This window comes from Micrasema longulum, unplaced genomic scaffold (assembly GCF_059751315.1).
Source record: "Micrasema longulum isolate JH-2025_06_02 unplaced genomic scaffold, ASM5975131v1 h1tg001560l, whole genome shotgun sequence".
Taxonomy (NCBI): domain Eukaryota; kingdom Metazoa; phylum Arthropoda; class Insecta; order Trichoptera; family Brachycentridae; genus Micrasema; species Micrasema longulum.
In genome coordinates, this window is record NW_028278743.1 from 634 (window position 1) to 18,259 (window position 17,626).

The 17,626-nt window shown below is 34.3% G+C and overlaps 1 protein-coding gene across 1 annotated transcript; it reads right to left on the reverse strand.

Annotated features, from left to right (window-relative positions):
- Positions 1-316: 316 nt before the first annotated feature.
- On the reverse strand, positions 317-11,534 carry LOC148274889 (uncharacterized). Its single transcript, XM_088236477.1, has 4 exons — positions 11,336-11,534; positions 4,021-4,192; positions 2,135-2,213; positions 317-525 (listed from the first exon to the last, which is right to left on the reverse strand). Exons 2-4 carry the CDS (start codon positions 4,171-4,173, stop codon positions 332-334), a joined length of 426 nt encoding a protein of 141 aa, XP_088092603.1. The 5' UTR covers positions 4,174-4,192; positions 11,336-11,534; the 3' UTR covers positions 317-331.
- Positions 11,535-17,626: the final 6,092 nt, after the last annotated feature.

Here is a 17,626-nt window from a genome sequence, read left to right on the forward strand (position 1 = left end):
ATTTTTTTGACTGTCTTAGAACGGGGTAAATAACCCTAGTTAGGCAGTCAAAGCAACTATGTATAAATTATATTTTTTTGAATATAATAAAATGTTAATAATAAATAAATAAATAAATGTCAATAATAAATAAATACATCGAGCAAAGAACTAGTAACTGTGGCAATTAAGTGAACATGAAACAGCACAAACAGTAAACGATAAAAAACTCAACAAAGACAGCGTTTGGGCTCCTCTATAGCTTGGCGCATAATTACTTTGAGGTTTTACCTTTTATGTGTATGGTAAAAAAAACACAAAAAAATAACAGAATCACAAGATGAATTTAAACTCACCCTGCATAAGCGTCATTAATAAAGTATTCAATGATAACCAGGTCGAACTTCTCCGTCTTGTCATGGAGTAGTTTGTGCATATTCTTGCTTTTCAGGGCTTCTTCGACCATCTGGGGTATCCACGTGTTCAGCTTTAGGATCAGTCCTAATTTGGAGCCTTTTCCCATGTCGAAGTTGACCCGCGAATCATCTGAAATTGTAAATACAACATTATTGTCTCCCTTATGAGAGTTTATTTCTTTATTTGTTACTAGAGTTTGGCAAACGGTTAAAAAAAGACACAACGTGCCCCATATTTATTTATTTATTCATTCATATTTTTTCTTGGACAAACTATAATAATAAAAATAAAACTGTGACCTCACTCGGGTTACCCGCGCCGAGGACACTTAACAACATACTTTTTAAAAGATATTTTTGCATTTGAGAATATGATTTTTTAAAGTTACATTTATCAAATACCGCGCCAAATGACTGTAATCAGTGTGTCGTTTTTCAGTAGTGACGTCATGAAACGGTTGGCGTTCTTACTTTCACTGACCGCGGTGAGTTGTATTTCTCCAGCCAATAACAAAACTGACAAGAATCTATGGAATATTGCTTTGATTTCTTCATTTAGTTGATCGTAATTTGCTCATTTCTATGTTATGGTTGTTTTTACGAACGTTTCGATTTAGAAACACCTAGAAAGTTGACATAATCTCTGGTTGAAATGTCAAATTTTACAAATTATTATTTTTTTTCCAAAGCCAAAACGTTCCTTACAAGGTGCGGGGGTTTTGAAGCGGAAACCGGAAATACTACACGTAGATATAAGGAGTGACGTCATTATTTACGATTTTAAAGTGAATACTAATTTTAACATTTTTTTTTTTTTGCGTGCGGTTTTGAGATATTTCATCCTACTCAAAATTTTTTAAATATTGACGTGTACACGAAAACATTTTTAAAATTTAATTCCGGGTTGGGTTGGAATTCCTCATTGCGGAAGTCGCATACGATTTTAAAGTCGAACGAGTCCAGCAATAGGCCCCTGGTCCACGATAGGGTATTATCACTCGGAAGGGATATCGTATTTAACCTACTCTACAAATAAAAGATTTTTTAAAGATTTTCCTAGTGTTTATAAAAGCCCTTATAATAAATATTTTCATTGATAATTTTCGTTTGGAAAATAAGGTCTTTCGAAAACGATCGTTTAGTAAGTTAGTAATAAATTTTGTCACAGAAGTTCACAAGTAACGCATTCATTTTAATGTTGGTAATGCCACAGGCCACAGATAAAAATATAAGGAGAGTTGTCTATGCATATTATCCTAAGCCCCCCCCCCTTACCCACGCACACTCCAATTCCAGGCGCTGACAGATGAAAGTGAAAACAGATTACATCTTACATCTCGAATTTCTTTTATTATTTTATGGTTTTCAACCTCTTCTAAATATTATAAATCACAACTCGTGGCGTTGGATAAGTGACAGGACGCCGAAAATGTAAACAAATGAAACATAGAAAAAGGAAGCTATTTACAATACTCTATAAAATCCATAGACATTGATGAAAACAATCTGATGACGTCACAAAACATCCGAAGACGTCATACTTGATGACGTCACGAATTGTTCGTTTTTGGCACCATTCAAATGATTAGAATTTAATCCTTTATATCTCCCTTAGTTCTTAACAGATTTTATTAAAAATAGTACCGATCGGCTTGTGATTTTTAGATTAAATTTGCTAATAAAAAATTCATGATAATTGCCCATTGGTGTCCACACAACGGTAGGAGATTTATACGCACCCTTAAATGACAAGAGTTCTGGGACCCCTATTTCTCTGTAAACTGGTTTTTCTGAGGGGTAGCAACTGACGAGCGTAATCTGAAAAAAAAATCGATAAAAATCATTCAAACTCCATCAACATTGACAAGAGTACCTAATAGAAAACTCCAAAATTTCTGTAGTTAAGTCCATCAGAGATTTAAGCGTTGTTTAGGACTATAAGCTGACATAAATGTTTTTACAGTTATTTACTAGGAAAATGACAATAGATTCTGTTTACTGCACACCAAAATAAAACAGGGACGAGTTTGAGTTTGAGTATCGTCTATTGTCTTGTTAACCTTATAATAAGTTAAGGAATGCTATCTTTGTTAAGTTTTTTATATTTTACTTTTTGTGCTGTTACATTTTCACTTAATTGCCATGCTTACTACTTCTTGACTCAATGTATTATTATTGCTTTTTTAAAAATTATTTTAAAATCATTCTTATGTTGTTGAAATTCCATTCGTCAATGCGTTTTGTAGCTGCAAGACTTTTTGTGATGTTAGCTATCATATTAAGTAAATGTTATCAACTATCAATATCTAAATTTAGTAAATGGGGTCTAGAATTTCGACCGTCCATGCGCTCAGTAGCTGCAAGACTTGTTGTTATCCAACTTCTATTTTTATAAAGTTGCTTTTTATTTCGTTTTTTTAAAATATCACTTAAACTCTCGACTTCATTGTCAAATATTATTTTAAAAGTACATATGTAAATAGGGGCTAGATTTCTTACTGTCCATGCGCTCTGTAGCTGCAAGACGTGCTGTTATCTAGCTCCTATATATCATAATATTAATTTATTTTATAATTGGAGACGAGGAACTAGAACCCCAACCGTCTATGCGCTCTGTAGCTGCAATACGTGCTGGGATATTTATTTACTGTACAGCGCCCTTGAGGTGATTTTCACAAAAATGGCGCTATATAAATTAACCAAACATTATTATTATTACACAGGCTTACTAATGTCCGCTTAATCAAAACTCGTCGTTGCTCGATTGTTCTCCCTCTTCTAGAATATGCCTCCTAGAATAGTGGCTGGTCTCCATTCTATGTCAATCGCATAAATCACATTGAATTAGTCCAACATCGCTCGCTTCGAAAAGTAGCGTGGATGCTCGGACTAGAGTGGGGTAACTATTCTTACGCAGATATAGAGATTTCTAGTCTGCAAAACCGTAGAACTAATATTGTCGGCATACTAAATGGCATAATTGATGTTCCATCATTACTGGGACAGGCAAAATTCCATATTCTGGCTCGTAGGTTGAGAAACAATGAAGTACTGTTCATCGATCAGCATAGAACAAGCTGTGGCCTGTATTCTCTGGTCGTAGTATTAACTCGAGACAAGATCATCTGGACTTTTTTGGTTTAAGTTTACAGGATTTAAACGAGCACTAAATAAATAGTCCAGATCTTGTCTCGATGTCCCTTATGTTTGTCGATGCTTCTTTTCTTATTTTAAATGTTTTAAACTAATTTTTTATTGTAATATTTAAACCCTATAAATTGTATACATGGACAATGTTTGTTATAAATAAATAAATGGCACGATTGCTCAACAAATGCTCATCGCGATAATTTCATGTCTGCCTCCCTAGTCGGAGAATATAGTATCCACAAAGAGCCTGCATGCATCTCCATCGGCTGTCCACGGATATGGCAAGTAGGTGGAACATACCGAGGTAGGTAGATACAGACAGCACAGAAGTTAAGTATACCGTCTCGATATATACAGATGGAGATAGCGTTCATAATTGAGGCCCAGGACACCGGCTAAATTATACTACTTTAAAATTGGTTTCAATCATTGACTGATAGACACGCGGCATCTTCGCCCAACGCAGCCGACTCACCTCGTGTCCCCTCTGGTGCAGGATGTCAGCGACCCCCTTCCCTAGATTGTGGTGGCTCCTGGCGGGCATCGGGACCATCACCAGGATCTTGTACGACAGCGCATGTCCCAAACATGCCAAGAGCAAAATTGCGACGCGATGAATGTTGGCCATCTTGACAAATCAAGGCTTCCTGAAACGAACGTCATACTTGAAATTACGTATATTTCAACAGAAACGAAGCTAACATTTATCGAAAGGGAATACGGAAAGCGATTTACACTTTACATCATTTTCCTGTCTGCAGCCAGTCTGCGAGCATTTGGACATACCCAAACATTGTTGAATTACTACCTGGTAAAAGAAGAAGTATAAAAATTGGAAAATTGTTTTCAGACGTTGTCTAGTAGGTGAATCGGCTCAGCCGGGTGAATCTCATCCGCGTGATAAAGGTCAGCGGATGGAAGAGTTAAAGAAATGCGGATGTTTAAACATGGGCGGAATGGTAAAGTGGCCACTTACCCCCGCCAATGACAAGTCAAAATGGATGTAGATTTAATTTTAAGACCCTCAAGTATTTTTGTATACAGCAATAAATTTTTACAATTCTTTTTCTATGATCTAAAAAATATACAAAACATGTACGTTTTTAAAAAACTCCTAAATAAAACAGTCCTCACAGCCGAGTGATATGTGATGTTATTTTATTGAATTTTTATTTAAACTATTGTTATCATATATAATATCCCCTCATTCCAGCACTTTTGCTGATTGGGAATATTTCGTACTAATAAAATATGTAAAAATGTAATATGTAAAGTTTAAAAACCTTGTACTTTGTCAAAAAAAAAAAAAATTAGAAATATATTTTTTTGAATACATCTTTTACTTAATTTTTTAATATTTTTTTTTTCTCTTTATACTCGGGTATTTTGCTACGTTTTTTTTTCTTTCTTTAAATATGCTTTTTGCTATACAACATACATTCATTTTTTTTATTATGACTTTAAATATGTTTCTTACAATGTATTCTGCTTTTATTTCGCATTTTACTGAGTTTCAAATATTTTTTTAGACATATTTATATATTTTAATGTTTTTACTATGTTCCACTGCATCTATTACTTTGTTTTTATAATTTTTTTGCTACGATATTTTTACTGTGTTTTTACTTCATTTTTACTATGTTTTTACTACAATTTACTATGTTTTTACTACAATTTTACTATGTTTTTACTACAATTTTACTATGGTTTTTACTACAATTTTACTATGCTTTAATTACTTTTACTATGTTTTTATCTACATTTTTTACCAGTTTTTACTTCATTTTTTACTTTGTTTTTCACTTTGTCCTGTATCTTTAAAACTGTTTTTATAAATTGATTACTGTTTTTTATATTGTTTTGACTGTCTTAGAACGGGGTTAATAACCCTAGTTAGGCAGTCAAAGCAACTTTGCATAAATTATAATTTTGTGTATGTAATAAATGATAATAAATAAATAAATAAATAAATAAATGTTCGAACTATCAAACTGTACAAATTATTTCACATACTGGACAACGCCTAAATCGATTTTCCAATTGTTAAGCTTCGTCTTGGACCTTTCTCCTTCTTCTTCTTCAGCCTTCAGTCCTCCACTGCTGGATCACCTCTCTTCCATATTAACGTTTATTTAAACAGAGAGGGAAAACATTTAACAATAAGGGAATATGGATGTCTAGGAATTTACAAGGCCTATGACCTGTCATTGGCTGGTTTAAGTGGCCACTTTACACACAGTGGCCTTTAAACATCCACATTTCCTCGACTCTTCCATCTGTTGACTTTCGTGGAGTAAAGGAGCTGAAACCTTTATCGCGCGGGTGAGATTCATCCAGCGGAGCCAAATCACCTACTAGGCAACATCAAATATTATTTAACATGATATAAAAATATCAGTTTTGTGTCAAATGAAATTTGTTTTATATTTAAAGTTTAAAGTTCATTAATAAAATTACTCTTATTAAATGACCCTTTGTTTATCTACTCTGTTGTGTCAATCAATATTTCCGTGTGCACAATAAAATTTGAGAGAAATTAACAGATTGCTTTTTTTACCTTACATTTGTGTTATAATTATATTTTTTCCCATTCTGCAACATAACGCGGTGGCATCACGAATGCTCGCGGCGAAAGTTTGTCTAAAGCTAGGGTTTCCTAGGACAGCGGTGCCCGTATTTTAACGGCCGTAGTGAACGGTGATGCGGTGGACAGCCGTCGTAACGATGACTAGAGTGTGGTTTCCTAAGAAAACGGTGTTATCAACACCATTTAACACCGTTTCCCTATGAAACCACTCTCTAGACGACGTTACGACGGCTTCCCACCGCATCACCGTTCACTACGGCCGTTAAGATACGGGCACCGCTGTCCTAGGAAACCCTAGCTTAAGTGGGACAATTATTGGACAAAGTCCGATGTATTGGAATTCACCCCTAGGGAGTCATGATGCAGTTGTGTTAGGAAGCAGCGAGGATGATTTTGATCAGTTCATGGTTTACCTCTTCGTTGGGCACTCTCTTAATACCCATCCACAATTCATCTTTCTTCTCTAACTCATATAGTGTCCACGCGGCTCGGCTGTGGAATCATCTCCCATCCACCATCAGAGATGTTACTACATTATCTCTGTATAAATCACGTCTGAAGAAACATCTCCTTTCTCTTCCTTAATCTCTCCCCCTTTCCTTTTTTCCCGTTGAGTAATAGTTTTGATTTAAGGTAATTTATGAACAAATACGTTTATTTCTATTTTTATATATCTTTAGCTTTTTAATCTTTTTTTATATTGAATATGTTCTGTAACTTGAATTATAAAAATAAAACTTTTATTTTATTGGTTGGTTGAGAGAAATTGCCATTTGGCAATAATCCCGCCAATGTACAAATAACATTATGTACAAAAAGTTAAATAAATGATTGGCAACAAATGGATTATGTATGCCAGAAGAACGAATTGGCGATGAACGAAAGTAAGTCAAAAGTGATGGTATTTGAAAGGGATAGTGAGGTTACTGACTGCATAATAAATGTAAACAACGAATGTCTCGAGCAAGTAGAAGAATTTGTGCATCTGGGAAGCATGTTTTCAAGATATGGAAGAGTAGAAAAAGATGTTGAAAGGAGAGTGAATGCGGGCAACAAAATGAACGGAGCACTGGGCACAGTAATTGCTAATAAATATATGTCAATCGAAGCTAAACTGGCAGTGCACAACGGAGTTTTAGTCCCGACACTTATGTATGGAAGTGAAACATGGAACTGGCAGAGGAAGGATGAAAGCCGAGTTAAAGCGGTTGAAATGCGACTTCTTAGACGAATGTGAAAAAATCAATGTATGCCAGGGTTATGAATGATAAAGTCAGGCAAGTGCAAATCTGAGTCAGGTTTGATTGATAAGATTAAGAAAGGGTTTTAAAATGGTTTGGTCATATAGGACAAATGGATGACGAAAGAATGGTAAAACAGGTATATACGGCGAATATGAACGGTAACGTTAGACGAGGACGACCGAGGAAGACGTGGCATGGTCAGATAAACCAAAATCTTAAGTCTGGTCAAACGCAGACAGAACCGAATGGCATATATGAATGTGTAGCAAGAAGTATGAATGTGTGCCAGGATAGCGTGTGTGGCGGTCCATTCTCTCAGCCTACCCCTACGGGGAAATTGCGTGATGGTAGTAGTAGTAGGAGTCATCAATACGGATGTTCAAACATTGGCAAAACGATGAATGTTTAAGCCACTTAAACCAGCCAATGACAAATTGTTATCTTGATTTTTTTAGGTCTGTACGATTATCTGAATAAATAATAAATAAATAGATAGTTGTTATTACTTGTTTTTATATTTGTAACTGTCTGTTATTTTCTCCGATAGCATTCGTCAAAGTGAGACAATCAGATAAGCGACTCGTTATGATAATTATTAAACAATAATTATTTATTTCATATAACAGAGCGTTATTGGAAACTGATAAGTTTTTTATCAATAAATGCGTATCAAATACTCGCTCACTGACACCTCGAGACTTATGTAGGGATTAGATTAGATTGCTGATGTTTCCAAGACTGATTTAAGCTGTGAGCAACTCGATAAACTTGAACGACTTCAGAAAACATGCATAAGGTACATTTTTAGTCTTGGGAAATATGACCACATTTCTGATTATCGTAGGCAACTGAAATGGCTCGAAATTAGACAGCGGAGAGACTATCACTCCCTCTCACTTCTGTTCAATGTACTTCATAGTCCTAACGCTTCTATATACCTCCGTCGACGCTTATCAGTTCATGGTTTACATCTTCGTTCCAATTCTCAATGCACTCTCTTAATACCCATCCACAATTCCTCTTTCTTCTCTAACTCATATAGTGTCCATGCGGCTCGGCTGTGGAATCATCTCCCATCCACCATCAGAGATGTTACTACATTATCTCTGTTTAAATCACGTCTGAAGAAACATCTCCTTTCTCTTCCTTAATCTCTCCTCCTTTCCCCTTTCCTCTTTTTTCCTTTTTCCCATTGAGTAATAGTATTGATTTAAGGTAATTAGCTTTTTAATATTTTTTTTGTATATTTCAATGTATGATAGGTGCCCTAATGTCGAAATTAGAGCAGAATGCAAGGCTGAGTTAAGCATTATCGACAAAATTAAGAAAGGTCTTTTGCGATGGTTCGGTCATGTGGAGCGAATGAATGATGAAAGAACGGCTAAAAAGATTTATGATGCGAATGTGTCCGGTTGTAGAAGTCGAGGAAGGCCGAGAAAGACATGGCATGATCAAGTACAACAAATTCTTGAAAGTGGTCATGTGAAAAGTCGGAATAATCGACGTGCGTGCATGAGAAGATGTATGAATGTGAAGGAAGCAAAGGAAGTGTGCCAGGACAGAGTGGTGTGGCGTTCTATCCTCTCTGCCTACCCCTCCGGGGAAATGGCGTGATGGTTAGTTAGTTAGTTAGTTAATATTTTTTTTCTATTGAATATGTTCTGTAACTTGAATTATAAAAATAAAACTATCATTTTATTGGTTGGTTGGAAGAAATTGCCATTTGGCAATAAGCCCGCCAACGTACAAATAACATTATGTACAAAAAGTTAAATAAATAAAAAAATAAAAATTAGTAGGTGAATTAATGCCAGATACTCAGAAGCCTGAGCGACGAAAAAAATATATTTAAAGTAGATCTATGAATAAACCAAAAAGACTCAGTAGCTCAATCACAAATAACGATCGACGTGCTAATAAGCGACGTGATAACAATTTCTCACCATGGTTGTTTCGTATTCGCGATCACAACGCAACATCCGTTAACACCTAATATTAACTGTCAAAATATTTACGTTTCGCGACGTATAATCCTGCTGTGCAATCACATATTTGAATTTTATTTATTTTACACTTTATATGCATACAAAAAATATACATACAAGGGCGGGCATATTGCCTTAAGACAATTCCTTCCTTTCTCCTACCCAAACAGTTCAGTTTGAGAAAATTATAAAAACATGGACATATTGAATCTTACAATTTTATACAAAAATTAAAAACAAAGATTAACAAAATAAAAATACATTAAAAAAATTAACACCATACTATGAAGAGAGGAGAGAGGGTGCGAGAAGGAAAGAAGAGGGATGAAGGAACAATTTAAATATTTAGATAGTGACATTTCAATCTTGACTTAAATGTAAATAAAGAAGGGGCGTCTCTAACATTAGTAGGTAGATTATTCCACAATTGAGCGGCTACCACTGTGAAAGAGGAGGCAAGAAAATTAGAGCTATGACTGGGTATAACACATTATTAGATATTAGTTCTACACGTCGATAGTTATTTGTGATTGAGCTACAGGGCGTCCAGAACCCGATGCCTCGTAAAGTAGGCAAGCGTGGTTTTGGCTCTCGGGAGACATCCGGAGTTTGCTGCGTCCGTTCTCTTATTACTCCATTCCTCACAAAGTCAAACTGAGAATTTTTTACCCATTCTTGTCTTCACTATTATTAGTCAATTGACCTTCGGGTCAATCTGTGTCACGTTGTGTAGCGGTTGGCGCGTCCGCCTTCCATTATCGCGGTCCTGGGCCGCGCGTATAAACGCTATCTTCATCTGAAGTGGTTGCAACAGAGAGGGAAAACGTTTTGAAAAAAGAATATAGGATTATTGGCATTTACGGGGATTATTTATTGTTATATAACATCACGTTATACAGACTGTACATATGAGATGGAAATTAATGAAAAAATATCAAATAAAATATTAAATTATTAATATTCAAAACATGAACATCAACAGGATGGTCAAACATTTTAGTAAATTAACATATTTCAACAGAGATGAAGAGCATTAAAAAAAAACTAAATATGTAAGTCTAGGCATCTACTGGGCTTATGACCTGTCATTCGCTGGTTTAAGTGGCCACTTTACACACTGCGTGACATTCACCATTCTGTCCATATAAGAACATTTTTATCCCTTCAACTCTTTCATCTGTTGATGTTTGTGAAGTTAAAGAGCCGAAACCTTTGTTTATGCGGGTGGCATTAGGCGTTCGTTTTATAAAACTGACATTTATGTCGGAATAAATTCGACTTCAAAATGTACCTATTTCTCTCTCATATTTTAAATGGGTTTGTCCTTTTCGTAAAAATATAAGAGAGAAATAAGTAAATTTTGAAGTCTAATGAAATTTTGACACAACTGTCAGTTTCAGAAACGAGTGGCTAGATGCGAAAAATAATGTCGCTAGATTCTGGCCTATTAACATATAAGAGTATCTAGGCGTAAGAAAGTTGCCACTATAAAAAAATATTTAGTTATTATATTTTTTCCGTCTGTTTTACTTTTTTCAGGAGTGTACGTATTGAGACGTTAGAGGAGCCGGCTTTGTAGTCGCTCGTTAAGCGTACCGTCCAGGCGATTTCCAAAAGTCATGTAAAATTTATTTTCAAGCGAGCATTTTTTGCTTGAATTGGGATTTATTGGAGTTTATAATCGCTTTGACGTGAGCGCTTTTTATTACAGAAGCCTATTAAAATATAAATGAGACCTATTTTAAATGTTAATGAAGTAAGGAACGCGGAGTAATTGTTTGCGGTCATTCATTGGTTCGTTTCGATCATATGATGTCGATATGACAGTGGGTAGAACATACCGAGGTAAGATACAGATATTACAGAAGTTAAGTATACCGTCTCGATATATACAGATGAAGATATCGTTCATAATTGAGGCCCAGGACACCGGCTAAATTATAATACTTTTAAAATTGGTTGTGTTTATCATACCTGTCTGATGATGTCGTGAGAGCGATGAAACTGCCAACCAGTATATTAAACAAGTGTACTAAAGTATCTGGATCATTTATTTTAAAAAATAGTGTTGATTATGACACGATAATTATGTTTTTCACTCGAACTTTGATTGAGCGATGTGTTGTTTATATCGAAGCAGAATACCGGATTACGTCGGACCTCAGTCCAAACTGTCTATCTCATTTTGTTCAGCGTAGTATCTGATTCAGACGTAATTCGTAACAGGGCCGAATAAGGATATATCACGTTTTTATTTATTACATTAAAAAAAAATACTTTAAATTTATTAAAATTTAAAATAATTCTCATTTATATAATTTAAATAGGCTTCTGTGATAGAAAGTGCTCTCGTCAAGGCGATTATAAACTCCGAAAAATCTCAATTCAAACAAAAAAAATCTCAACAATGTTTGATTATGTCCAAATGCTTGCAGACTGGCTGGATTTCCTCCCTAGGGAGTTGTTCATATTTAAATTTATTTCAACAGAGAGGGAAAAAGTTTTCGAGAAGAAATTTGAAAGTCTAGGCATTTACAGGGCTTATGACCTGTCATTGGCTGGTTTAAGTGGCCACTTTACACACTGTGTAACATTCACCATTCTGCCCATGTTTGAACATCCACATTTCCTCAACTCTTCCATCTGTTGACTTTTGTGAAGTGAAAGAGCTGAAACCTTTATCACGTGGGTGAGATTCATCCGGCTGAACCAAATCACCTACTAGGCAACGCCTGGAAACAATTTTCCAATTGTTATACTTCTTCTTTTACCAGGTAGAAATTCAACAATGTTTGATTATGTCCAAATCAGCCAATGACAGGTCATAAGCCCTGTAAATGCCTAGACTTCCAAATTTCTTCTCGAAAACTTTTCCCTCTCTGTTGAAATAAATTTTTTTTTTAAATCTCGCTTGAACATGATTTTTAAAAAACTTTTGACACTTGCCAAGACGGTATGCTTTATATCGCCTGTATTTATCTACTGAGCGGCTACAATGCCGTCTCCTTTATCGACTCGATACGTACACCCGAGAAGATAGTAAAACGGTCAGAAAAAAAATAATAACTCTTTTTTTTGTCGGCCTCGTGGTGTAATGGTCAGCGCATTTGCCTACCATGCAAGAGATCTCGGGTTCGATTCACGACATGGTTGAAATACAATTTTATTTAAAAGGGTGTTTTTACACTAGAATCTTTCATAGTCCCTCGACTGGTACCTGAAGCGTAAGACTGATCACCTTACCTTCATGTAAAAAGAATGATCAAGATACGCTGCAATTGGTGTACCAATGCAGTGCCCTATGCACCATTCGGTGCGGAAAGGTAGTGATTATTTGTTTTCTTTTTTACATTGGTAACATTTTACGGCTAGAAGCTCTTGTATGTAAATAGGGCAGCATCTAGCTAGTCTAGCCACTGCATCTAGCCGCTCGTTTCCGAAACTGACAGTTATGACAGAACTTATTTTATGGGCTTTTAAGAAAAAAAGTGCCATCCTCAAAACGATTAAAAATTTAAATAAATCATATTCAAAGGAAAAATTGGTCGGTGGAACCAAATTTTTGACACTCAATGCGTAGATAGACGTATCGAGGGGTTCTAGACCCATCGGTATAAACCGATGTACTTACATCAAAACTGACGGTGGGGGATCGGTAGTACATATTTGTAGTCGGTAAGTGTATCTTCAACTATGACGTCATACTGAAGTTGTGTCATTTCAGTGCGTAGATATGTGTACCGCGACGTACGCTTCCCCCTGTTTCAAATCGATGTACCTACCCAAAACTTGAAGGTGTTGTCGGTGGTATATCTTTGTAATCGCTAGAGAGAATTCATCTTCAAAAAACACGCCCTATCCTGGTTACAATCATCTAAAGATGTGAAGTATTTTTTTTTCTATAGTATATTTTGTTGTAATATATTATAATCTTTTACAGAATATTTTATTTTCTTTTTTTGCATACACAAAAATACTTAACTTACGAAAGTATTTATTTTTGAGTTTTTATCGTCCTATCATACCAGGGGCGAACCGTGTATAGAAGCGATTATGCACAGCTTACCATTATATTTGACCAACCATAATAATGTTTTCTTGTAACTTTATTTATATATTTATTTATTTATTAACGGACATTATCCATGTATACAATTTATAAGGTTTAAATATTACAATAAAAGAATAGTAAAAAATAAAGAAAAGAAGCATTGACAAACATAAGGGACATCGAGACAAGATCTGGACTATTTATTTAGTGCTCGTTTAAATCCTCGTAAACTTCAACCAAAAAAGTCCAGATGATCTTGTCTCGAGTTAACAATACGACAAGAGAATCAAGGCCACAGCTTGTTCTATGCTGATCGATAAACAGTACTTCATTGTTTCTCAATCTACGAGTCGGAATATGGAATTTTACTTGTCCCAGTAATGATGAAACATCGATTATACCATTTAGTATACCGAACATATATATGGAGTCAATATTAGTTCTACGTTTTTGTAGACTAGAAATATTTAACATTGACTCTATTTCAGCATAAGAATAATTATCTCTCTCTAGTGCGAGCATCCACGCTATTTTTCGAAGCAAGCGATGTTGGACTGATTCAATGTGATTTATGCGATTGACGAATATGGAATTTTGCCTGTCCCAGTAATGATGGAACATCAATTATACCATTTAGTATTCCGACAATATTAGTTCTACGTTTTTGCAGACTAGAAATCTCTATATCTGCGTAAGAATAGTTACCCCACTCTAGTCCGAGCATCCACGTTACTTTTCGAAGCGAGCGATGTTGGACTAATTCAATGTGATTTATGCGATTGACATAGAATGGAGACAAGCCCACTATTCTCTAGGAGGCATATTCTAGAAGAGGGCGAACAGTCGAGCAATAAAGAGTTTTGATTGTACGGACATGAGTAAAATCAGAGGATATTCTGTTAATGAAGCCAAGTAATTTCAGTGATTTATTTACTGTATTATCTATATGCTCGTTGTATGTCAGTTTATAGTCCAAAACAACTCCTAAATCTCTGATGGACTTGACTACATCAATTTTGGAGTCTACATCATCTACTTTATTTACAAAAAAACAAATAAATAATTACCAATTATTTTAAATCATTTCCACCGTTTGTATTTTTATCCTAATATAAATATTAATATTATATTAGCGCCTGCGGTGAGCCAAGAAACTAGCCGATTATTCCAGCTTATTTTTTCATACAAATAAGTATACTATATTTTAAATCTAATTAACCCAAGTGCGGGTTTTTTCCCCTAGATTAAACTTGCAGATTACACAAATTATTTGAAGATTCTTGATTTGGAAAACAGTATTTCAAACATTGTTTCTTAAGGGCTATTTTTCTTTGAGATGGTACTTTTGACATAAGACCATAATTATTCATGCGACATATTGCGGGATATAAAGCGCTCCACGCGGCCGTTTTTAGCACTAGTAATTACTAGAACAATGCGGCCAGTTGACATTTCAATTGAATACCTAATATCGACTGAATTCATAGTGGTATTTTTTCTTTATTTTTTAATGCATTATATATTAAAGTAATGGATAATATATCTATATAATATAATATATTACGAAGTTACATCGTTTGAGTTGATTTCATGGATGAGAGTTGTTGTATCACACAGAACCACAGAAAAATATTACTTACATTATATTATGTGCCTCCTATGTAGGTACAAATATATGGTATTTTTATAGCTTACCTGTAAATAAAATCATCATTTGCCACTGCATTATACGTAATATGTAACAGGGGCGAATGCTCCTTATAATCGATTACACGCAGCTTACCATATTTTTTTGACATCGTAAGTAATGTTTTATTAGGAAAAAACACATCACCAAAAAAATATATTACTTTTCTTGGGTAAGTAAATTTATATCATATTCCTTTACTCCATACAGCGACCAGTTGCGCCTCTATTGGCCAAAATTATCACTACTGGATTACACGAGATTACTCTGCTCCCTTTAAAATCACCAATTCAAGTACGTCTTTAACCTAAAACTTTAGAATCTCGTTCGAAAAATTACACTTGCGATTACAGTAAAATCTTGCAGCTTTCATTAATACAATTTAGTCTTTCAATACCTGTTCATAAGGGCTAGTATTCTTTAAAATACATCAATTTGACTTACGACAGTCTAAGGGAGGTGACAATATACGCACTCGTTATGTGTGAGAAAGAGATAACAATATATTTTGTATGTCTTAACACGGAAGTTACAATAATGAGTAAGTAATTGACAGTAATTTAGCATACTTATGTTTCGGTGGTTTGAAAGTAAATTTGCTTTAAAATAAATTAATATATTGATATTTTAATTCGAAACGAATTGATATTAAAATATTCATAATATAGTATAAATCCTTTAGTGAGTTTTAAAAAAACAAAGATTCGCTAATTGTTTTTTGATTGTAATTCGTTTTTGTGCATACGATGACAGTTGAATATTGTAGGTTATTCTTCAGTATCCATTTAAACTTTTGAAATTTAGTTAGAGTTATGATAAAAACGTTACTAGTGTATAGTGTTAAGAATAAATATATATAAAGAATTATAAAATGTATAAGTTATGTCGTTTTGTGAATAATAATGTGATATATAAGTAAATGAAACAATGATTCTTAAAACGTAATTTATGCTTTGTTTGGTGAACTATCGTACTCGGTAAGGAATACTTTAAAATTATTTAATTATTATCATTTATTATTTAATTTTATTTAATTATTATCAAAGATGCACTGGTGCGATAATGAATTATCCATTTTATTAATGACTTTTTCGACGCTTAGTCCAAAACGCGAAATAGCTGCGCGGATGAGTCATTGCTATCTAATGACGCAGGCGTGGGTTCGAGCCCACAAGGGTTTCAATTTTTTTTACAATTATGTTTATTTAAATTGTATTTTTAAATCAAATGTTTGTGCTACATTAGAAAATATTTTTACTGAAACTATTAGCCGCTGGAGCCATTTGTTGGGAATTATTTATTAAATATAAAATAGACTTGTTTTTTAAATGCTATGGACATTTTATTTTATTTTTTTATTTTATTTTTTATTTTATTAGGGAAATCAACAGTTCTACATACATATTTTTAGTAAACAAACAGATATAGTGTATAAACTCAGAACCAATAACAGATTTCCACATAGTATACAAAGTTAGTAAAGAATATATATATTACATATCAAATAAATACATACAATTTATACATATAAAAATGTTATTTTCAAGTACTCAATAATCAAAGATATTTTAAATATTAATTTTAAGAACATTAAGTTACTGTAAATTGGGCGGGATAAGGACAAGAATGCTTGAAGAGAGGATAAGGAGGGGGGGGGGAGATGTACATATTTATTATTATAATGTCTACTAAGTTACATAATACATTTTTAGTTTAAATTTTAAATCTGACAGAGTGATGTTTGTATAATCTATATTTTTAAATTTTGTATTGTACATTGAAAAAGTCCTACGAAAAAAAGCATTTTTAACATACGATGTTTTACTTGTTGGTACATGAAACAGGTGGTACCGTCTACAAATCCTGGCTGGCACATGTATTGTTATTAAACCAAGCAGCTCTGTACAGTCAACCATTCCTGTCACAATTTTGTAAAGCAGTAGTTGGTCCGCACACACTCTGCGGTATTGTAGAGAAATGATTCCATGGAAGGTGGAGACAGTGAGAGTAGATACATAAGAAATACCGGTTTTGTATTTAAGGTACTTTATAAATTTGTTTTGAATTTTTTCTTTATCAGAATTTTCGTAGCTTACCGATTTAAAAACTCACCGCTCGCCACTGCTATGTAAGTACCTACAACAGTATGCAAAGATAGAGTGATGTGGCGTTTTATTCTCTATGCCTACTATTACGGGGAAGCGGCTTGTTTGTTTAAATAAATAAATTATTTCAGCCACACACGAGTTGATATTCAACAGCCAAAATTGAAGATTGCGCCTCGCATGAGCTCCGGTCCAGCTCTGTTAAATCATATCAAACCGCACACATAGTACCGGCTATCTGTAAAGTTATATATTATATAATGTTATGTATGCATTTAGCTATGTACGTATCTTGTTTGTGTACAAATTAAAAATTAATTTGCTACGTTGGAAGCGACTCCAAGGTGCCGTCGAGAGCCAAGGTTAGATTTTACTTGAAAGGTATGGCGAGAATTATTCAGTGTTAAATAGATTATTGCGTG

Coding starts and splice junctions, on each gene's coding strand:
- LOC148274889 (XM_088236477.1), bottom strand. CDS start 4,173: ATGGCCAACATTCATCGCGTCGCAATTTTGCTCTTGGCATGTTTGGGA. Junction 2,214..4,020: donor TGCACCAGAGGGGACACGAG/GTGAGTCGGCTG, acceptor TTTTTTTTTCAG/ATTACGCTCGTCAGTTGCTA. Junction 526..2,134: donor AGAACTCTTGTCATTTAAGG/GTGCGTATAAAT, acceptor TTACAATTTCAG/ATGATTCGCGGGTCAACTTC.